This window comes from Phyllopteryx taeniolatus, chromosome 1, assembly GCF_024500385.1.
Source record: "Phyllopteryx taeniolatus isolate TA_2022b chromosome 1, UOR_Ptae_1.2, whole genome shotgun sequence".
Classification (NCBI taxonomy): domain Eukaryota; kingdom Metazoa; phylum Chordata; class Actinopteri; order Syngnathiformes; family Syngnathidae; genus Phyllopteryx; species Phyllopteryx taeniolatus.
In genome coordinates this window covers 15,269,087-15,292,303 of record NC_084502.1, presented here as the reverse complement: position 1 = coordinate 15,292,303, position 23,217 = coordinate 15,269,087, and the positions used below count along the sequence as shown (strand labels likewise).

At 42.6% G+C, this 23,217-nt stretch overlaps 1 protein-coding gene across 1 annotated transcript; it reads left to right on the top strand.

The window, feature by feature from the left end:
* The first annotated feature begins 549 nt into the window (after positions 1-549).
* c1ql4a (complement component 1, q subcomponent-like 4) lies at positions 550-22,240 on the top strand. Its single transcript, XM_061789522.1, has 2 exons — positions 550-1,500; positions 21,063-22,240. Exons 1-2 carry the CDS (start codon positions 955-957, stop codon positions 21,240-21,242), a joined length of 726 nt encoding a protein of 241 aa, XP_061645506.1. The 5' UTR covers positions 550-954; the 3' UTR covers positions 21,243-22,240.
* The last annotated feature ends 977 nt before the right edge of the window (positions 22,241-23,217 follow it).

Sequence of the window (23,217 nt, the reverse complement as noted above, 5' to 3'; positions counted from 1 at the left end):
CTGACTCAGTTGTGCAAGTAAACGGATGAAGTTACTCTTCTGATGGATTTCAATTCATTTAATGTGTTGAAATATTCATGCTGTCACTATTTTATCACTCATGAAAAATATCTACATTGTCACCTGTATGTGTGATTCTAGATAGCATTAGAAAATATTTGTTATGATTGAAATATGTTAATTATTTCTTTGCACATTTCAGTTTAAATTCTGAGTGATTTTCTCCCTTCAGTGCAGATATAGATGCAGGAGGAGGAGGTGTTCCAAACCTCTGTTGGAAAGGACAAACAAGATGATGGTGTCAAAAAGAAGATTGTTGCTCCACTTTTGTCGCATGCCCAAGCGCAATTCTTTATAAAGGCTTCTTGAGTGACAGTCGTCTTACTGAACAACATCTAAGAACAATTTGAAAGTACACGGCCCCTCCCCATTAAAGTGAATTTGGCAGCACTCATTTCAATAGGTGCCAACTATGATTTGTCTTTGATGTAAATAAATGAAGAGGTTCGAAGCTTGAAATTGAAACCGAATCACAAATGTATCTTTTAAACTGTGCTTTTGGTAGTGTTTTTTCTTTGGCCAAATATTTATGATCCCAAATTCCAGAGCGGTAAAGCTTCATCTTTCTCTCTTTCTTTTAGAATTTTTTTTTTTTTTTTTTTTTTTTATTGCCCCTTGACACATCATTATTTTTCTTGGAGCTTTTCATCTACTTTTGTCCCTCTGGCTTTCTGCCATTTGGCCTCTCTCATCTCTCAGTACAATTGTCCCACCTATATACTTCCCCCTCTCTTGCTCACATCCTTGTCAACCTTTTCACAACATACTGGTTCCCTGAGAGGCTTCACCCTGGCAGGCACCATTCCAGTCAAGGGGGAGGAGGACTTCCTGACACTGGCTGCTTCACACCTCAGCCACCGGAAGCGTGTGATTGGAGCGGCCGTAGGTGTAGCTATGGTTCTAATTCTACTGGTGGCCATTCCACTGCTGGTCCACACGACCAAAGGAGGAAACACGGGAAGCGAAGGGAGCCATTACGAAATGCTCGAAAGCTGCAGGATGGTCTGTGATACCTACACCACCTCTCAGCAAGGCCAGGAATTAACAGCCGTGTCTCCGCCACCCCAGGACTACTCTGGGAAGAAGATCAGGTCTGGCATCCGTGGACCTCCGGGGATCCCCGGCCCCCCGGGTGCACGTGGGCCGCCTGGGGAGCCAGGCAAGCCAGGGTCGCAGGGTCCCCCAGGTCCCGGTCCTGGAGGCTATTCTCCCTCCCTTTACACTCCCAGAATTGCCTTTTATGCGGGGCTCCGCAAGCAGCACGAGGGGAGCGAAGTACTGAAGTTTGATGATGTGGTAACCAACGTAGGTAACTACTACGAGCCCAGCACTGGCAAGTTCACCTGTCCGCTACCTGGCATATACTTCTTCACCTACCATGTGCTCATGAGAGGGGGCGACGGCACCAGCATGTGGGCGGAGCTGAAGAAGAACGGACTGGTGAGTAAATGCGTGTGTGGGTATGTGGAAGCAGTGCACAATCCAGCCATCCATTCCCGCCACTTAATCCTGTTCAGGGTCACAGGGAATGTAGAGCCTATCCCAGTTGATTGAGTACGAGAGGCAGCCAACACCCTGGATTGCTTGCCACTGTTCTGGAAAAAAATACTTGTTCTGATAGAAAAGACCTGAAACAAATACTTGAAGACAAAGTAACTAACAGGGAGGTCTCAAAAGTGGGTTGTTTTCTTCCTCTGAAGGGATGCGGTTTTACACCTCCACCTTTCACTATTGTTCTTGAGCAGACCGACTGGCGTCACTTTTTGTGTATGCGACTTAAACCAACAGTTAAGTTTCACTATTGAAGGTATAAAAACACAATGGAACCAGATTTACAATATCAAATGGGAATTTTTCCATTACATCAGTCAATTACAGGGCACAAATAAAGACAGAAAACCATCACACCTCGAATATCCCATCACTGTGCTAAAATGATTCCAATGCTGTCTGTACAAAAGTCAGCCATATGCACCACGACACTATCAGTGACCCAGTAGAAGATGTGTTTAACTGTACGTACTACTGACTCACGTTCACCAACAACATTGAACTCCTCACATTCAGAGCACACTCCACTTGGCAGGTGGCGTGAGTGAGAAATGAAAGAGCAATCTTTCTCCTCATTAAAGGGGAATTCATACAGTCGGAAGTCACCTGCCTGCCATCTTTATTTGCATTTCCACGTGCACTGTGACTAAATGACAAGTGGCAGAACGCAGCCGCCACCAAAAGGAACTGTCTAATTAGAGTGGATCACACACCCAGTTTGATTATCGCCTAAACAGAAGTGCAAAAGAGCACCAGAGGAATGTCCATCACTACGCGGTCCAGTCAGTTGACACCTCAGCTAAATTAATAATGAATGCAAACTTGACAGTCCACTCATCCACTCCTGCATTCCCCAGACACTAATTAAGAATAGAGGGGATGTGGGGGCGGTGGGTGTTTGGGGGTGTTAGAGAGGAGAAGAGGCAGGATATATCACTATTCACTACAATGTTGTCAGAGGACTCAGAATTCAGGAAAGTTTCTTTTTCCCACCCATTTGTCATGCAAGCACATCTACTAAATTCTCTACTCGAAATCAAAGTAATGATTCAAACACACGGAAACATCTGTGCGCTCATCCATACTGTTCTTGTGATTCTGGTTATTGCAGATATAATAACAAATGTAGAAAAGAATTTCTCCTTAACCATTATTTTGAAAGGAAATGCACTTGAGCACAAAAGCAAAAATACATCAAGTGGCCTGTCTAATGTCCTGTATTGTCATTCAAGTCATCTTTGCCTGCTAAATAATTAAACAATTTTAAAATAGATCCTCTGAATGCCCACTATACTTTCCTTCTGTAAATCCCCCCACCCAACGTGTTCATTGATTCTCCATTAATTATATTTTCATTCAATTCAATTATTTAACCTCACTGAGGTCCATCTGACATCCGTCAGGTGACCTCTTTCAACAGTTCCGTTAATAGAACGCTTGCCTAACAGGGCTCGACAGAAAGCGAGCAGCTGGTGGGGAAGAAAGAGGGGTGTGAGGTGCAGTCAAAATTGCAGAACACTTGATCATATTTGGAGCTAGTAAAGTCCACAGGCTACTGTGCAGTCAGCCTGGGTTGGTGGCGCGGGTTTACAAACTTGGCACTGTGTTATGCAGGTTGCGTTTCAGAATAGTAGAATAAAACGACCTGTGTTACGTTATTTACTTAATTTATTTTTTACGGCCAAAGGTGCTCGGATTTTATATTTTACCCGTCTACCCTTAAACAAAGAAAAATCCCCCCATCCTTCTGTTTGCATCCTAACCTTCACACCATAACAGACACATAAAACAGGGTGAGTGAGAATGAATGAAACACAAGTACCTCGACATGAAAGGGACAAGCTGAGATGTCCACTTGGAGTATATGAAAGGGAGGGAAAGTGAGTTGACGGGTATATGGGGAGGTGATGCAAAAGAAGATGGATGACTTCATGGAGGTGTGGAGACAGTGGGCTGCCAGACGAGGCATCGGGGAGGCTGGCAAACGAAGGCCAGGACGAGATCAAGCACAATGACCAATGGACACACGCTCGGCACGTCTCGGCTTGACAAGTCATCAAGGTCAGCCGCAAGAACACAGAAAAGTGATCTTGAAAAGAAAAATACAATCTGTGTCCCATTGAGCTCCATTGTATATTTTTCCATTGTCCAAACCGCTGCCATTACAAAACTGTTATTAACTGCACAGGTATTATTTTTATTTTCATCTTTACTAGGGCCATATTCTTCCATTCATGCAATTTTTTTTCCTAGTCCGCGCATCTCCAAGGTATGCGTAATTTTCCCGTAATGACTTCTGGCACGTCACTGATGGTGTAGTGGTGCACTCGCCTGACTTTGGTGCGGGCAGCGTGGGAACAGTTCCCATTCAGTGACGGTGTGAATGTGAGTGCGAATGGTTGTCCGTGTCTATATGTGCCCTGCGACTGACTGGCGACCAGTTCAGGGTGTAGTCCCCCTTTCGCCCGAAGTCAGCTGGGATAGGGTCCAGTGCCCCCCGACCCTAACCAGGATAAGCGGTGTTGAAAATGGATGGATGGACTTCTGGCACACCCACCGTGCGTAAGGGGCTCATGTGCGCGCAACGACCAAAGAGACGTGATTCATTTAAGTCTGAGGCTTGCTGTAATTCCTGGAGTGGGGAGTTTTCCTGAGAGACGTGAATGCCGTAAAAGTCTATTTGGAAAATATGTCACACATTAAATGTGAAATGAAATTCCATAGCGGATACGGAAGTTAATCGTCGCCAGTGAGACTGCTGACGTGCCCATTGCTCCAATCAATTTTGTAGGACAGCATGTGTTTTTCTTTCTGAAATAAAACCAATAAAAGTAATTTGATCAGAATACTGTGCTTATGACCGAACGCATGTTTGGATGCCCATCATGGTTGTTCATCAATGGTGCCCTGCAACCAACCATGAAGACCGTGAACGAGTCACTTTAATGTATTGCACAACCGTCCAACCTTCCATCCATCCATCCAGGCACAAACAACAGTCAGGACCCATCCCCCCACCCAAAGGCAGAGGGAGGCTACCCTCTCTTCCACCGGGGTGATCTCCATCTTCCCCCACCATTGGAGCCAACACACCATCAAGTGGTGATCAGTGGTGATCTCTTCACCAGAGTGTCCAAGACATGCGGCAGGAAGTCCGATGACACGACGACAAAGTCAATCATCGAAATGCGGACTAGGGTGTCGTGGTGCCAAGTGCACATATGGACACCCTTATGCTTGAACATAATTTTGTTAGGGACAGTACGTGATGAGCACAGAAGTCCAACAGCCAGCAGAACTCTGCTCGGGTCCTGATCGGGGGGCGCCATTTCTCCCAATCACGCCCTTCCAGGTCTCACTGCCATTTCCCACGTGAGCATTGAAGTCTCACAGCAGAACGATGGAGTCCCGAGCGGGAGCGATCTCCAGCACCCCCTCCAAGGACTCTTAAAATGGTGGGTCTTCTGAACTGCTGTTTGGTGCATAGGCACAAACAACAGCCAGGACCCGTCCCCCCACCCAAAGGCGGAGGGAGGCTACCCTCTCGTCCACCGGGGTGAACCCCAATGTACAGGCGCCAAGCCGAGGGGTAATAAGCATACCCACACCTGCTTGGTGCCTCTCACCGTGGGCAACTCCAGAGTGGAAGCGAGTCCAACCCCTCTCGAGGCGACTGGTACCAGAGCCCAAGCTGTGTGTGGAGGTGAGCCAGACTGTCTAGTCGGAACTTCTCGACCTCACACACCAACTCGGCCTCTTTCCCTGACAGAGACGTCCCTAGAGCCTCCTTCTGTAGCTGGGGATCGGACCACCAAGCTCGATGCCTTCGGCCACCGCCCAGATCACACTCCACCCGACCCCTTTGACCCTTCCCACAGGTGGTGAGCCCATGAGAAGGGGGACACATGTTACTCTTTCGGGCTGTGCCCACCCGCGCCCCATGGGTGCGGATCCGGCCACCAGCAGGCACTTGCGTTCAAGCCCCACCTCCAGGCCTGGCTCCAGAGGGGGACCCCAGTGACCCGCATCTGGGCAAGGGAAAACGTGAGTCCATTAATATACTCATTATAGGGGGTCTTTTAGCTGTGCTTTGTCTGGTCCCTCACATGGGACCTGTTTGCCATGGGTGACCCTACCAGGGGCACAAAGCTCCAGACAACTTAGCTCCTAGGATCACTGGGAAACACAAACCCCTCCACCCCGATAAGGTGACAGCTCAAGAAGGGGTATTTTTACAACCGACATAGGCTACTCTTCCCACCTCTCTATCGGACATCCTCTATTGCTACTCATACGTTTAAGCAACATTTTTTGCTCATCAGATCAGCCAGTGTCGTATTTGTTGCACTGGTCTTTTGTATTTTCATGTTGAGGTTGTGGTCCCAGAGGAACCGCGAAGCACACGTAACATCGGCGACAAGAGCTGATCCACTAGTACATCTTGTATTAATTAGGAAACGCGCCTACAATTATCTAATTAGTTTACGGACATTAATGTTAAATGTATTAAGCGACAGAGCGATGTTAGGGGTTATGTCACAACACAGAATTAACTAACTTCAAATTCAGAAATGGCCAATTAAAAACAGAAAAATATTGTACTTAATATTTTCCTGAAGGATGCATTTGGGTTTAGCCTTTGAAGTTGGTAATAGTGAAAAATTATTTGAAACAGACAATGATTTTAGTCAATTATTTTCCAGAATGAGAGTGCTTAAAGAGGAGGATGCTATTCATGTGGCACAGCTTGAAGCAGGTATCAGGAGCAGGGGGAGATGGGCCTGGCTCAAGTTTGAGGCCAAAACTAAAAAGCAAAGAAATGAGGCTAATTAAATTTTAATCTTAAATTTGTACATCAACATGTACTTGAGCGGTGTAAATAAATGTTGTTCTGCTTGAAGTCTTCCAGATTGCTTAATTTATGTTAAACTCCCCAAAACTCTCTGCGGGGGCCCAGGGATTTTTTGGTCTGTCACCTTTTTCATGCCTTTGGTGTTTGCATTTCTCTAAGAAACAACAACAACAAAAAGAGGGAAAATGAACAGAGATAAAGTCTAGTAACACTATTAGCGGATAACTAACACGATTAGGGAATAATTAACACTAATTAACAAGAAAGCAGCAAGCATTTACAATGCCGCTCAGCATGCTGGGGATTCCTCTGACGCTACAATATGATAAAAAAAAATTTTTTTTGTCATCCATCCATTTTCCACACCACTTATCCTCACGAGGGTCACGGGCCAGCTTGCGCCTATCTCAGCTAATTCTGGGCAAGAAGCGGTGTACACCCTGAACTGGTCGCCAGCCAATCGCAGGGCACATAAACAAACAACCATTCGCAATCACCTTCACACCTACGGGCAATTTAGAGTCTTCACTTAACCTACCATGCATGTTTTTGGGATGTGGGAGGAAACAGGAGTACCCGGCGAAAACCCATGCAGGCACAGGGAGAACATGCAAACCCCACATAGGCAGGGCTGGGATTTGCCGCCCTACTATTATTATTATTATTACTGTAATTATTTGTTTCTTTTAAGTTAATGTAATACAGCATACGTTTGGAGCGAAGACACATTTCTTAATCAAGCCTCCTCCAACTGCGTGTCACAGGATTACTTTTTCCGTTGAGGGGTGCGCAGTGATCAAACCTGTGGCTACTGGCGAGCTAGACTACTAATGCTAGTTCAACTAACTACGCTGCTATGTTGTGAAAGTGGCTGGCCATGAGATGCTTTGCGCACACTTAACCAGAAACCGCTGGGGGTGCACTGAGGTGACTCCTGGCCAGATTGGGCCCTTAAGGGAATTATTAATTTTTTAAATTAAATTTCTGGTTTTACAGCACAGACTGGGAGTCTCGGGTGCTTAATTTATTTATTTTTACAATCATTTATGATTAAGTGTTGTAAATAAATAGTCCAGTTTTTGCCATCATAAGCTCTCTTTTTTGTTTTTTTTACCCAAACCCCAAAAATGTTATCGTGTATCAAACCGTGGGTCAGAGATCGTGATACGTATCTAATTGTGACCTTGGTGTCTTTTAAAGCCCTAATACTTTCTCTATCATTGAACATTGATCTGAGTTGATCACTGTCTTTGTTCTTGTTCATATGAGAACACGAGTAAAAAATGGTGAGGAGGCGACACGAATGTTCGATAAAAAACTAAATTCTGAATTCCAGTGCAGTGAAACATTATTGGCCACTTTCTGTTATACTTTTTGGATAGTTTCCACTCTTTATTGTTTAATATCATCAAACAAATGTAAATATCAGACAACGATAATCAAAGTAAACCTAAAATGCTGTTTTTAAATGGGGATTTAATTATATTTAATTTTTTAATATATTAAAATGTTCTTTGTGAATGGTCTGTGAAGCTAGTTAAGGTTTTATGAATGGATGAATGGATTACTTCCTACAGGAAGCCATCCAGTCTGCCAGTGCCCAGACACAGACAAATAAGAGTAACGTTTTTCCCCCCATTATTATTGATTTCAGTGCACTACGCTGAACAAAATGCTACTAAATTCTCATGAGGACAGCGTGTGTGTTAACAAGAGGTTGGTAATGTGATGCTTACATTTTGTGAGGATGTGCTGACTGCCGCAGGGCTTCCGCGGGATTCCCATAGATCCAATACCTATTACATTCCCTAAATCCCCACTCTGTGAGCCCGACATGCTCACACCTCAATCTAACTTTCACAAATCATTGCAGCCAGACAGGGATTCGGGGCCTGGGGATTTGTGATTGAAGAGCATGTATGGGTCTTGCTTCACTAGCGTCCATGTTGGTGACATGACACAATCAACCTGCAAAGGCAATGTAATGATAAGGTTGATATCAAACCATCATTTTGCTTTAGTAGCTTTAAAGACAGGTCCAAATGTTGTATTTATGATATTTAAGGATTTTGACAGGAAAACACTAGATATTCTCAAAAGGGCAGCAGTCAGCTCAAAGAAAGATTGCTTTTTATTGCTACAGGTGACTTTGTTTTTTTGTCCAGGTAGTGTTGTCGTGGAGCTGACAGCAGCTTAAAGTTTGTTTTTTTCCTGAATTTGGGAACGGTTAGTTGCTCGAGCAAGGACAATCATCTGCCAAATTGAATTAAAAATAATAATTTCTATCAAAGTCCCTTCCTTTACTATGTAGCCCCAGACATGGGGCATCTGTGCACACAAAAATATAAATTTCTGCCCATGAAGTAGCTGTGGCTCTGTACTAGACAGTTGCGTAAGCAATGTTTTCTAGAAATGGTAGCGGCAGAGGCCGAAGGGTAAAGACATCTGACATGGATACAATAGTATAATTTGATTTAAGTTTTAAATCATTTTGTTCACAGGATGTAGTACGTATTTAATGTGCATGTTAAATCTATATTGTGGCCATAATACAATTTTGTTCCCCATGCTAATGATCTTATGTTTAAACAAAATAATGGCAAATGGGCAGCCTACTTTACTAACATAATTATTAATAAGTTTGTGTATGTTTTAGTTGGTTATGTTGTTATCATGATGATGTTTTGCCCCTCTTTTTTCCCCTGTCAGTGATATACCTTACCAGTACCCAGTCCTATTCAGTCTGATACAGTGATAAAGAATTGAAATAACACTCAATTAGGTGATAAACTGATTGTTAAGGATTTGGACATTGTGTGGAACTAGTTATAGAAAAATCAGCAACCAGCAGAGGTGCTGTCGATTCATTCACAAATTGTTTTTGAGCTAAAAAAGAGCAATATGATTTCAATCGCAAGACACATACTGTATAGTCTAAACAAGCGTTCACACTCAAATGCACACCTAAAGAGAATTTAGTCTTTAAAGAACCTAACGTGCATGTGTTTGGAGTGTGGGAGGAAGTCGGCGTACCTGGGGAAAACCGGCATCTGCTACTAAACCACCGATGAACAATAGGAAACATTATTTAAAAATAGCAATTAGTCAATTAGATGGCCTGATCTTGTCTGATCTCAGAAGCAAAGCAGGGTCAGGCTTGGTTAGTTGTACTTGGATAGGAGACCAACTGGGAATACCAAGTGAGTTTACATAAAAGCCTCGTGAGTAGCAAGCCAGCCCAACTCACTGTCAGTCCCAAACCTTGATAAATAGGAAGGGTTGGAGTCAGGAACGGCAACTGGCCATTAAAACCTATGGCAAAACTTTCATCTGTAAGCAGTGACCACGAATAGGGAAAAAGCTGCGAAAAAGCAGAGGAACTCAATTTAGAAGCTAATTTTCCCAGAGTTCTAGTTCAAGCGAATTTACTTTGATGATTCACAGTAACTACATGACAGGGCAAATTAGTTTTGTATTGAATCTCATTGGACTGCCAGCAGTCCCTAACAGTGTGACAGACAGACGAAGTGTATACAGTAATCACTCGTTTATCACAGAAGTTAGGTTACCGACCACCACTGCAATAGGTGAAAGACGCGAAGATTTTTTGAGGGATTATTTATACATATTTTAAAGGCAAAGCAAGGCAAGGAAAATGTATTTATATAGCCCATTTCATCCACAAGTTAACTCAATGTGCTTTACATCATTACAAGCATTTAAAAACAAAGCGCAAAAGATACCTATAAACAAGTACAGAAAGTAAAAGATAGCTTACTCAAATTACTAAAAGGAACATACAGTGCAAGAAAGACCTTTTAAAAAATGAAAATGCTCCAAAGCTGTATGGACCTCCCCAGACTTAATAATTTACTGATTTCTTAAATAACTTACTCTTAAACACATTTTAATCTCTTAAACATACACCAATACACAGTAGTACTGTACAATACAGTATCTAAATCCTATTCCGTGTAATATGTTATAATGAATTATTCTGTTTTTCTGTTATAGGCGAGGAAGGGTTTATTTGCCACAACAAACTTACGGCATACAATCAAAATCCCGTGATATTTAGAAATTTTGTGCAATGCAAATATGAAAAAACAACAACAACAAAAAACTGCAATGCACTGAATCCGCAAGAGGTGAACTACGATATAGCTAGGGAACACTGTAGTCATAATATGATCTCTATCGAATTTATAATACTGATATCAACAAGCATTGCAGACGAATAGACCCGATTCCCCTTTCCGTCTTTGACAGTTTTCTCACCTGTCATGGCCACTTTTAATGGCCTCCTTAAAGGTCAGGTAGTGTTAAAACGTCATCAATCGCTGCTACATGTAGGTACTTTCCTAATGATATGATACAGGTGAATTCTAATTAGGCCTAAAGTAAGGTTCAAGTTCTCATATGAGACGAAACACCCGCCTTGCTGCACATAATATTCGTTATAGCTCCTCTCACGCTGTGCAGCTACACTATATGACCAAGACAATCCTGCTGTTCATTATGAAGCATAACACTGAATGGCAGGTAATAGCAATCTGCGATACGGCTCCATGCTATAGACACTTGTCGTAATCTGCAGGCTCCCACAGGAGAAGGACAATCTTTTCAATAAATATTCAATTTGCGCGCACACGCATGCACACACACAGTAAACTGGAGCCCACACTCCAGCCCTTCCCGAACCATCTTACTATGTGCTATGGTCCCTTAGGTAAGTTTAACAGCTACTTTTCTATTGTCTCCACTCTAAGAGGTCAGTATATCACCGTGAATGAATCCTGTCAGTTTTATTACCCGTGGAGCACCGCGCCACAGATGAAAACAAGACTTCATATAGGCCCACATCTCTCTGGTCTCACAAAATAGCCTTGCTTGATCAGTCTGTGACTCTGGACACCCCCGCCCCTTCCCCGGTCCCATGTTCTTTTTTTTTTTAATTATTCTTATTATTATTTAAATAACGAAAGGGCTAGGCGGAGACTGCTGATGGCAAGCCCTAGGGGTCCCTGCCGCACGGTTTGTACCCCACCTCCTATTTTGAGGAGCAACACAACGTGCTGGATAAATCTGTGTCTTCCATCCATATCAAACTGCTCTGTTGGCTTCCTGTCTTAATCCCCGCCATACATCTCTGTCTGTGTGGTGTATTAATCGATGACTTGTGTTATTGCTACACAAGCAACAACTCGAGCTCGAAGCATCAATTAATTTTTTGCATATTGATGAAAAGCAAAAAACTTGTCTTTTTTTTGTTTTGTTTTGCTGTGAAGAATTCACACACATTAAGTGATGAGAATCCGCCATGGCCTGATGGGGTGAAAGCGTGTTCCTGTATCTCTGCTGCTTGGCCAAAATAACGAGCAGGATGATATATGAATGACGTTGATAACAAGTCACCACCGCAGCATCACTGTCAGCCGCAGCCAAAGATGCAAATGTGATATTGGCTGTCACGAAACATGTCAAGCACAACAACAATCTAACCTTTAGACATGACTGAGTAAATGGATTGCTTGAGGAATTCCTAATGATCATAGTGACTATTCAAACATACATTGGGCTGAATTGCATCAGCTCTTTTTGGTATTTTTAAGTACAATGCCTTACATTACTGAATGTGAGCAAGAACAAACAAGCTTTGCCTTCAATGACCACAGAATAAATAAAGCACTTAGATTATACTGTATTTTACACATTTTATCTCTCCATCAAGCTCCAAAGACAAAAAAAACAACAACAGTAATTTATTATTCATAAGGACAACTTAAAAGTCCTTGCAATGTTAAAACTGCTAGCAAGATTTGAATGTAGCCTCACTTTATTAATTCATTTTCCGGATGTGGATATTCTGCCATAGTTTTAGCAATCCTCCTGATACCCAAGGTAACAGTGCATGAGTGCACGACAAATGATTGACACCCTGTCAGTCACGTTTTTCACTTTCTGATTGGTTGTTTGTTCTCTGGCATGGTGGTTTCTTACAAATCAAATTAGAGGTACAAGTTGGGGGCCATCATTTTATACTCATCATTTTACCCATATAGTACTGTCAGGGTATAAAGAGAGTTTTAACCAAAATGACAAATGCGATTTTTTTTTTTTTTGCAAACCACCCCTTTAAAGTTTTCCAAGTCATGCAATGTATTTCCTTGTGTTCAACACACTGCAGTTGGGAACCAATACTGAACTAGAAATGCACAAATACAATTTCTAAGACTCAGCATTACGTAGACCAAAAGCACAAATTATATTTTATTTCTTCCTTTATTTATTCATAAAAAGTGTATGCATGTAGTAAGGATAGTAGATGTTACAGAACGGATAATCGAAGGAAAAAGTTTGCAGGACCGTTCAGCCCCATTGGGAGGCTGACTTCCTCCAATCAATGTGGCTTTAGAAGGAACAAAAATGAAGTGCACTTATATAGATAGCACTTTATCTACACCATGTGGTGGCCAAAACGCTTTACATATCCTCACATTCACCAATTCACGCAAATATTCATACACCAATGAGTGGACAACAGGAGCATGTTTAATTATTGGTCTCCCATATGCTCCATGTGGGATGCAGCTTTTTGTTTAAAGCGGTCTGCAAGTCCTGTCCAGATATTGAAACATCACGCTGCGGATGACAGATGGTAAACAACACTGTACATATGAATGAGAATAAAATGGGGAGCGTATATATTTACTTACAATAATTCAGGCTCTGTTGCTGCTCGATTGACTGTTTCCAAATTGAAGCACGCTCATTGGGGAGAAAGGCTCCAAATGATGGGGGTGGCGTACTGGTGGTTTAGTTGCAGATCGTATTCCGGAGCTGTCATGGAGATGTGTACGGCTTGTCTGGGTGGTGACAGAGATTGACTGCTCCCTACGTAGATGGACAGTGAGCCAGACACAAGGCCACTGATGGCTGATATGTCCTGTGACTGCGGCTGCTACACCAGAATTATTGAACTGTCTTACATAGGAGGCTTTAATACAAACACATTTGAAGTGGTTGTGAAGAGCGCAAAATAAAACAGTAAGTTATTAATTTTCAACATTCAAATTTCCAGATAGGGGCAGCAGTAGGTCAGTGTGCCCTTGAGCAAGGCTTTGCACCCTCAACAATTTGAAACATTGTGGTATGGTTTGGCCATACTGTGGCAGTAATGCACATGATAAAGTGCCAAATTCCACACTGTAACTCCCTGTAATGGGTCTAGTGAAAAGGGAAAGTAAATCGATTGAACTAAAATGCTATGGTTATAAATTTAAAAAAAATCTGTGAAATCCTGAAGAAAAAAAAAAAAAACAGCCAAAAACATAACATCTTGCCTTGCACCAATCTTGCGATGGTTGGTAGTTACTGCCACAATCACCAAGCTTTTTCAGTCAAAGTAAATTCCTTGAACTGTACATTTTTCCAGATCTGCAACTAAATAATAATTGTTCTGCATAGCTTGACACGCACACAGTAAAAATTGTTGCTGCGCGTAGAATGCCGGCGATCATCTCTCGTGATTGGTCCGTTTTTGTCACATGCTGTGATGATGTAATCAGCGTTCCTCTCGGTTCCACATAGCACCTACGCCGCCGCCTTCACGATCGATTTTGCAGCATAATTAAACGTATCATCTGGTCATCTAGGTCCATTTGTTCTAGGAGACTCTGTTCCACAGTCGCCATTGTTGTTGCTTTGTTCCTTGTTACGGAAAGTAAAGTAAAAACGGCTACCGGAAATGGGCACAAAATGCAGTGGAAACTCCACCCTGTGGCGTCCTAGCCAATACTAGCCATAGCGACACTCCCGACTTGGAAGAGAACTGCAGCACACTTTCAAAACAGTGTGCGTGGTTTGGGCTCGAGTATAAAGGCAAACTGCGTGCGGGATAGCCGCAGTGACGTTAGCACGGTCGCCGTCCGCGCGAGTATAAAGAAGCCTGAACTTCTGATTTATGTATTTTTTTTTTTTTAAATCAGAACATGACCATCAAATAAAATCAAATGAAAAAATATATGGGAGTCAACACCATTTCAATTTTTAACTGCCCAAAAACCAACAACACATACATTGGGCGCTACAGAAACATTATTTGCTTTATTCGCTTAAATGACTTCATGAAGCAGCTGTTTGCTGAACAGACTTATTGATTGTGTGTGCGTGTGCGACACCTCAGGAATAGTGCTAATGTTGCCATATCCACTGCCAAAAGAACAATAGACACATCTGCAACTTACCACAAGGTGTTTTCTTAAGTTAGAATTGTGCTGAAATATCCAAGTTTGGGCAGTCACAATTTAAGAGTTACATGATAAAGCTGTTGTTTTTTAGAGTCTGTAAAATAAGCAGTCGCGCGACTTTTTTTCATTTTGATTGGCTCGCGAAGGGTACGTGCGTGATCATGTGACTGTCTTGTGTCGTCTGATTGGTGAATTGGAGTCAAATGACATTGGTGATACCGTTTGATTGGCGCAACACGCACCCTATGCGGAAGTCGAAGATGGCGTCTAAAAATAGACGCGCACGCGCAAGAATGAATAAATAAAAGTAGTGAACGCCATGTCGATCATTGTAACGGAGTAAAAGTATCGATCATTCTTCACATGAATACTCAAGTAAAAGTAAAAAGTACGGTCCATTTAAAGTACTCTGACAAGCACAGTTTATGGAAAATGTTACTTGAGTAAATGTAACGGCGTAAATGTAACGCGTTACTACCCATCTCTGATTTTAATGGATATTTATTGAGAATCAGAGTCGATCAGTCGAACAGAACTCTAGAGGAGAGTGAGAAAAGAAGACAACAAAAGACAAAGCACTAACCGTAAACCAGATGAGGAAAGTAAATCATTATATACCTAGAACAATGACACATTAGATATGAGCGTTGTATGGGCAGTAGTACTACACGCTGTGAGGGAAGGACAGGACAAGATCACTTTCCTTATCTAAACCCTTCACATTCTTGGTTTAGTTTAGTGACCTGCACCTTTTGCTGTCACACCTTGGTCCTATAGTACGTACTACTTACCACGTCTTATGCTTTTAAATGCTGCACATGGCTACCCAGAAGCACTTTATTCAAATTATCAACTTAATTAGTATCTCCCTTCATTTTCTTGGCTTCAGATCAATAAGATATTTTCCATCCACCTCTACAGTGCTAGGTGGTCCTTATTTTCAAACTTTTGAGTTTTCATCAGCGAAGGCCTGGATATGATGTGAAACCATGAGAAAGCACCTCCTGTGAAGTTTCACATCGATCGGACATATTTAAGAGGTGCCCCAAAGCCAATTTGGCGAAGTAGTCTAAAAAAAAGATGAAAAGTTTACTTTTAAAAAAAAAAATGCACATTAAAGTTGGGTTAAAAAGACTCGTTAGGGGTGTAAAATGAGGAGAGAAAAAAATTCCCCCCAAAATCGGTAAAAGTTGTGTACAAAAGGCACACCTGGGTCACCAACGCTGCCCTGTGTGAATTAGCCCCTCGCTGGGGTGTCAAAAAGGCACACCTGGGTCACCCACGCTGACCTGCGTGTATTAGCCCCTCACTGGGGGGTCTCGCGGGAGCCTAAACCCCACTCATTGTTGCCCAGTTAACGTCGACTTGCGGATGTCGGGGAAGCGACGTCTATGATCCTCGACGACCTGAAGAAGGAACTGTCTTTCTTCTTCGTCCTTTGTGAGGATGGCGCTGTAGCTCTGAATCAGAGCCGCGCCCCGTTCGGCTAAGTCGTTGACAACCTTGAGGGACTCGGCTCGGCGGCGGGCGAGCTGGTAGTCCTGCCGACCGGCCACTCGGCGGGTCCACCTCAAGGAAGTCCAACGGGCCAAGGGCGGCAAGGAGAAACTTGGAGCTTGACGAAGCGAAGTCCGGCAGTCTTTCTCGTCAGGACAGTCAGGTCAGGCTCCAGTGAAATCCGCTTAGGCGGATCTTCCGCGCCGTTTCTGTCAAAGGCAGCCACAATCAGCCTCTTCTCCTCCAACGTGGTCCTCAGGTTGAACAGAGCGAGCAACACCAGCTCCTCTGAGATGTACCAGAGATGCCGCCCAAACGCCTTCGATGTCTCCCTTGCGATTTCCTTGTCCTTCTAGGACACGAGTGAGCGGTAGAAGGCCAGGTCCTGGGCCGGAGCACGAGTTGCCAGCGGGGCTTCGTACCATGCCGGCACGTACAGCGTCACAGTGAAGAGGACGAAGCGGGCCAAGTTCTTCTCCACCGCCTTGGTGTGCTTGAACTGTCCGCGGAATAAGATGATCTTCAATGCGTATATCAGTTGGCCCATCCAGCGAGGGCGGTGGTAGGCTCCAGGCTTGGACATACTGATTCCTCGAGGGGGAACGCCGCCCAGAGCGACGATCGTTTCCGATAGTCATCGCGGGGCTGCGTAGCTTGGAGCTTCTCGTTGCAGAACAGGATGACTTTGTCACTGGTGGGCGGGATCGGCTCAATCGGCTCGAACACCGTCTGGTCGATGGACTCCCATCTGGCCTTGAAGCGTTTGAAGAGTTGGATGTCGGGCCCAGACGACGGTGCGAAACAGGCGCCGAACGATTTCAAGAATGTGGTGCCGGCAGGCCAGGTGCAGGAGATTCGGCTCGAGTCGCTGCTGGACGTAGGTTACAGGCTCCGCCGCGCACGCCAGTGTTGGAGGCGGTAGTGTCGAAAGACATCCCCACAACACGTTCGGTGATGCCCCAATCCTCCAGGCAGTTGATAACCACGGTGGCAACATCGTCACCCTTCCCGCTGGGCAAGCGTGGGACGCGGAGGAGCTTGTTAACGCCATCCTCGGAAACGAGGATGGGAAGGCACTCAGCTGCCGTTGTGTCGGTGATATCGTCGATGATCTTTCCGTCCCAGTGGACAACGAGGGAGACTCCCGTAGCGAACACCTCCCGGATCTCCTTCGCCACATCCTCCCTGACCACCCGACTCTACACTGCTTATCCGCATCAGAGTCAAAGGTGGAGCCCGTCCATCCCAGTTACACACACCCTGGACTGGTCGCCAGCCAATCGAGTCTTCAGTGAAGCAGATTTTCATTCATTCTGTATCTGTTTTTCATTCTTTAAATGAAATATATTTTTCTGTGCGGTGGTGCCTTGACATACGAGTTTAATTCCTTCTGTGACCATGTTCGTAACTCAAAACATTTTCATGTCAAATCCTCTTTTCCCATTGAAATGAATGGAAATGCCACAATCTGTTCCAGCCTTCCCCCTAAAAACTATATTTTTGGTAACCTGTTTTTAATGTAGAAAAATAGTATTACATATTTTACTTTATAAAACCCTACAGTAATGACATAATAGAATATTAAGAATGAAAGAGTTTTTGACACATTTTTCCTTCAATTTAATGGACATTGTACTGCTGCTCCCGGTGAGTGCCTTACCGGTCTGGGGGCAATAAAATACAGACATATGGATGTACTGTACAGTCGTGCTCACCATTATTGGCATCCATGAAGTTTAAGTTCTAAATGTGGAATATCTCCTGAAGAAAATGTATCAAAACAAAGAATTTCGAGAGAGAACTTGGGATAATATTTTATGGACAGATGAAAAAAAAATATTTTTTTAGAAAAGCACACATGTTTACAGACAGCGCAATGAAGCCTTTAAAGAAAAGACCACCATGCCAACAGTGAAGCATGGTGTAGGATCCATAATTCTGTGGGGCTGCTTTTCAATATCTGGTACTGGAGGCCTTGACTGTATCACATGGATCATGAAATAAGAAAATTATCAAGAGAGTTAGAGCGAAATGTCTTACTCATTGTAAGAAAACTTGGTTTGAGGCAAAGATCATGGGTCCTCCACCAAGACAAAGAAACAAAGCACACATCCAAAAGCACACAGGAATGGTTGAAAAGGAAAATGGACTACTTTAGAATGGCCAGCAATGAGTCCTGATCTCAATCCAATTGAAAATATTTTGGGGGAGCTGAAATCTGTCATTGGTGAAAAGAACCATGCAAATGTTCAACAGTTACAACAAATTGCAAAGGAAGAGTGTGAGAAAACGCACTTGAGAAGTGCAAAAAGTTTATAGATGGATACACAAAATGTTTGGAGGCTGTCATCACTATCAAAGGGTGTGCAACCAAATATAAAGGGGTGCCAATATTACGGGACATACTGTTTTCAGTTTTATTTTTCTTTGAAAAAACGGTGGTCGACTGGTTAGCCCATCTGTCTCACAGTTCTGAGGACTGGGGTTCAAATCCCGGCCCCGCCTGTGTGGAGTTTGCATGTTCTCCTCGTGCCTGTGTGGGTTTTTTTCCGAGTACTCCAGTTTCCTCCCACATCCCAAAAACATGCAGGTTGATTGAAGTTTCTAAATTGCCCTTAGGTGTGAATGTGAGTGCGAATGGCTGTTTGTTTATATGTGCCCTGCAATTGGCTCGCGACCAGTTTAGGGTGAAACCCCGCCTCTCGCCCGAAGATAGCTGGCATAGGTTCCAGCATGCCCGCGACCCTAGTGAGGATAAGCGGTACAGAAAATGGATGGATGGATGGATGAAATTACACTAAGGTGAAAAAAACAATTTTCTTTTTTAAAGTACTTCATTACCTCCAATTAAAAGATCCTGGTGATTTTAGTTTGGTACTTACATTTATTTCTGAAGATATGAAACAGGTTATGCAAAAAATGAAGGGGTGTTTATAATGGTGGGCATGACTGTACATGGATATTCTATTTGTCTAGATGTGCTGCACCACCATTTGTGGTTAAATATCCATTTGTTAAAGGGTTACAACACTGTGACACCGAACCTATTCGTTGGTCCATCTATGGACTTTAGCATTGTTTGTTAGCGTTAAGATAAACAATCACAATCATCTTTATTTGCCAAGTATGTCCGAAAAACACAAGGAATTTGTCTCCGGTAATTGGAGCCGCTCTCGTACGACAACAGACAGTCAATTGACAGAGAAACCTTTTGAGACATAAAGACATTGAGAAAAACAGTCACTGAGCAATAAAGGGTTGCTAGTTATCTGGTAATGCCGGTACTTTTTTTTTTTTGACAATTGTGCAAAAAGATGCAGAGTCCTCTCGCACTTAGAGCAGTTCGTAAGACTAATATTGCAATAGTCAGGTGCAATGACCGTTGTGCAAAGGGCGCCGAGACTTCAAGCGAGTAGTACGATAGTCTGGGACAATGTTGATTGTGCAAATGTTGGAGATACTCCTTAGTCAGTGTGCAAATGGAGCAGATGCTACTCTGGCATGAGTGGCCAGTATTGGTCAACAACAGATATGCAAATAGTGCCGCGTGGTGAGACTACTACAGTGAGTGCACGAGTAATATATAATTGGCCCGACAGAAATGTGACAACAAACTCAAGACAAAAAGACAAAAAATTGCCAGCATCTTGCAATGGAATTGTAGGTTAGGTGTTTAAGAAGTTGATTGCAAGAGGGAAGAAGCTGTTGGAATGTCTGCTAGTTCTAGTTTGCATTGATCGGTAGCGCTTTCCTGAGGGAAGGAGCTGGAAGAGCTGGTGACCCGGATGTGGAGACTTATCTAAAGCAAAGCTATTTGGTTGTTTTAAATACGCAATGTGTAATTGTCTTTGTTTAATGTTTAGTTTGACAGTAAGCTTCAAGTGGGAGTGGTGATAAAGAGCTTGAAGCCTATTTTTTTTTGAAGAAAAATCTGCCTGTTGTGAAGTGAGATGAGTTCACTGCGACTATACAGCGCTTATATGTGGGATTTTGTGGTTGCAAGTCAAGGCAAAAATATCAGTTGAACGTTGGCTCGCATCTAAAAAAACTTGCAAGTCGCATCATTCGTATCTAAAGGCACCGTTGTTTTTGTATTCGGGGATTCTTTCTGGGTTAGCCCATGCACCACACTTTGACAATCGCTGGCCTATGCCTCTGACTTTCACGTGATGGTATGTTCGCCAAGAGTATTTCTGTTGTTAACCAGCTTCTGCACTAATATAGAAATCCTGTTTCCCCTCTTTCTCGCGATGTGTACTTAAAGATCAAGAAAGAGTAAACCCAATTAAATGTGCTAGCAAACAAGTAAAGATCCACTGCCTCTGGGTCAATAAGTCCCAGCTCGCACACGGCATGCAAATGGGAAGCTGTCTGGCTTCGGCACCGACCACTCAGTATCACGCATATCGAGCTGGAATATAGGATCATAAGCAACAGGTCAATAGGTACAGCGGAAAGTGATGCTGGTTCTCTTCTCGACTCGTCGTCCCCGGCGATGTCGCTTATCTCCAAATCCCATTTAGATTTCCACCCCCCCCGAGCCCCTACCACAGTGAATCAATATAAGGAAGAGTGGCTGAGTGTCAGTCCAGCTCTGGGGGTCACAGGTTACTGTGCTATCCATCTGTTAAACCGCCATGACTGTTGATCCCATACTTTCGTATGAGCATGTCGCTTGAGAGTGCTTAATAATTGAACGTGACCTAAAAGGTGACGGAAAACTGACATGCGGTTCATTTTAAGAAGCCGCTGAACGCTCAGAGCTGTTGAGAAAGTCATGAATTCATTTGCACGTGTGCTCTGTTCCAGCCGTACTCTTAACTGTTAATGCGTTTGTCCTTTGCGGGTGACAGGTAAGAGCCAGTGCCATCGCTCAGGATGCCGATCAGAATTACGACTACGCGTCCAACAGTGTGATCTTGCATTTGGACGTGGGCGATGAGGTGTGCGTGCAGCTGGATGGCGGCAAGGTCCACGGGGGCAACATAAACAAGTATAGCACCTTCTCTGGATTCCTCATCTACCCAGACTGACAATAATCACTGGATCAGAAGAGTCGACTTGTTTCCAAATAATCTATACACAATACACTCATACAGACTTCATACAGGATAGGCACACAACACATGCATGGAGCTCTATGCACACACCTGCATGCATGCAAGCACACACACAGGTCAACATTAACATAAGTGGATGAAGAGGATAGAGAAGGGAAAATTACAATTAAGTTGATTTATATGTGCGACATTTAACAACCTCCTTTGTGTGCAGTTTGTGGCCCAAAAATATACAAAATATTCTAATGTGATCCGTTTGACCTTAAATTGAATATCAAAACAACACCATTGGTCAGATTGTTTGTTATGCAATAATTGTGTTTACATTAATCACAAGGAAAATGCAAATTATTTACATCAATATTTTTGTTCAATATTAATGTATAGTAATTAATTATATTAATATAATAATAATATACACACCTGAACAAGATATAACACAATAGCTGTATCAAAAAAAATCTGTCCATACAAGGATTATAATACAGTACTCAGTTATGATTGACACTGTCAGAAATGTATTAATTTCACAATATGCCTATTATGTGGTTGTATTATTCTATGTTGTGGCCTCTCATAAGGCAAATGCATGTTAATTGAATTCATGCGTTTTGGACAGAGTCAATCAAAATTGAATGCAGTAATATTATATTTGTAAAGGCAAACTATTGTATTGACCTCATTGTACAGGTGTACCTTATGCTGTATACTGTGAGTTTGTCTCTCAAAGCCAAAAAGATTTGACTTTTTACTGTTTCCAAAGTAAAAAATATATCACCTTTTGCAATTGCAATTTTGTTTGTGGTGACATTTGAGTACATTATTTACAATATTGTTCATATATGTGTGTATGAATGGATGCAGTATATAGATAAGGACCAGTAGAAGTGACAAATGCCGTTTTATCTCAATTAAATGTACAATACATTATACCATCATATACAGCATATTTTCTTTTTTTTATTGTTATTATTTAGGAATATGTCCAAATCTCATCATCTGTCTGCTAAAGTATGTTGAAGAGGTTGGTTAAACAATTGCTATTAAATAATCTATGCCTACATTAGGTGTAGTCTGTGTTATTGTTGAACAGACGTGCACATGCAGGGGTCTAAAAAATATTCTCTTTACCACCACTCGGTCTGACTGCAGAATTCAATATACGGCGTGACACTGTGAACTTAACAAGCCGAGTCCGGAGTCACTGCTTGCATGCTTCAACATGGATTTCCAATACTGTATGTCTTAAGACACTGTCCAAGACACAAATATTAATACCACGAAATTGATCTCAATTTATAATACACCCAGGATCTCAAAAATCAAGCCAGTATATGCCTTTTTAGATGGAACCATATCACAATCAACTGTGCAAATGCTAAATAAGGTCTGACAATTTAGTGGATGTTGTTTATATGTTCAAACCCTGATCGGTTGCTGCAAATCCCGCCAGTAACACGAACTCCAGCAGAACGAATTAGTGAGATTTTCACCATTCATATCAATTTGATTATGATTCTAAATTCAGTATTTCCTGCACACCAATCAATCATATCCTAAATACTAATTGATAATGGGTCTACTTTGTTTGAGCTAGCCAATTCAAATTACAAAGTAGGAACCAATGGAATTTGTACCTTAGGACAGGTACACTTGCACAATGTGATGAGACCCTGTATTTACAAAAAGAAAAAAAATAAATACAAAATAAATTTGCCTTCACAAAGCTAATAATGCTCACTTTTGATTGACAATGTTTATTATTTTGTTGCGTTTAGGGTGTAGAGCTGAACTTTATCAAACTGAGCCACCCATAAAAATAAGGTAAGCAAAAACCACCAATATACAGTAAATGAAGAATATCTGTAAAGAATATCCAAAATAATAAACTTGCTTTATTATTTTGGATAATAAACCCTTCAAAACTGATTGATAAGTTTTCAGTTGT

Bases quoted from the DNA above. Each gene is read 5' to 3' on its own strand.
- c1ql4a (XM_061789522.1), top strand. From the start codon at position 955: ATGGTTCTAATTCTACTGGTGGCCATTCCACTGCTGGTCCACACGACC. The intron at 1,501-21,062 runs GTGAGTAAATGC...TGCGGGTGACAG, and splicing joins AGCTGAAGAAGAACGGACTG to GTAAGAGCCAGTGCCATCGC.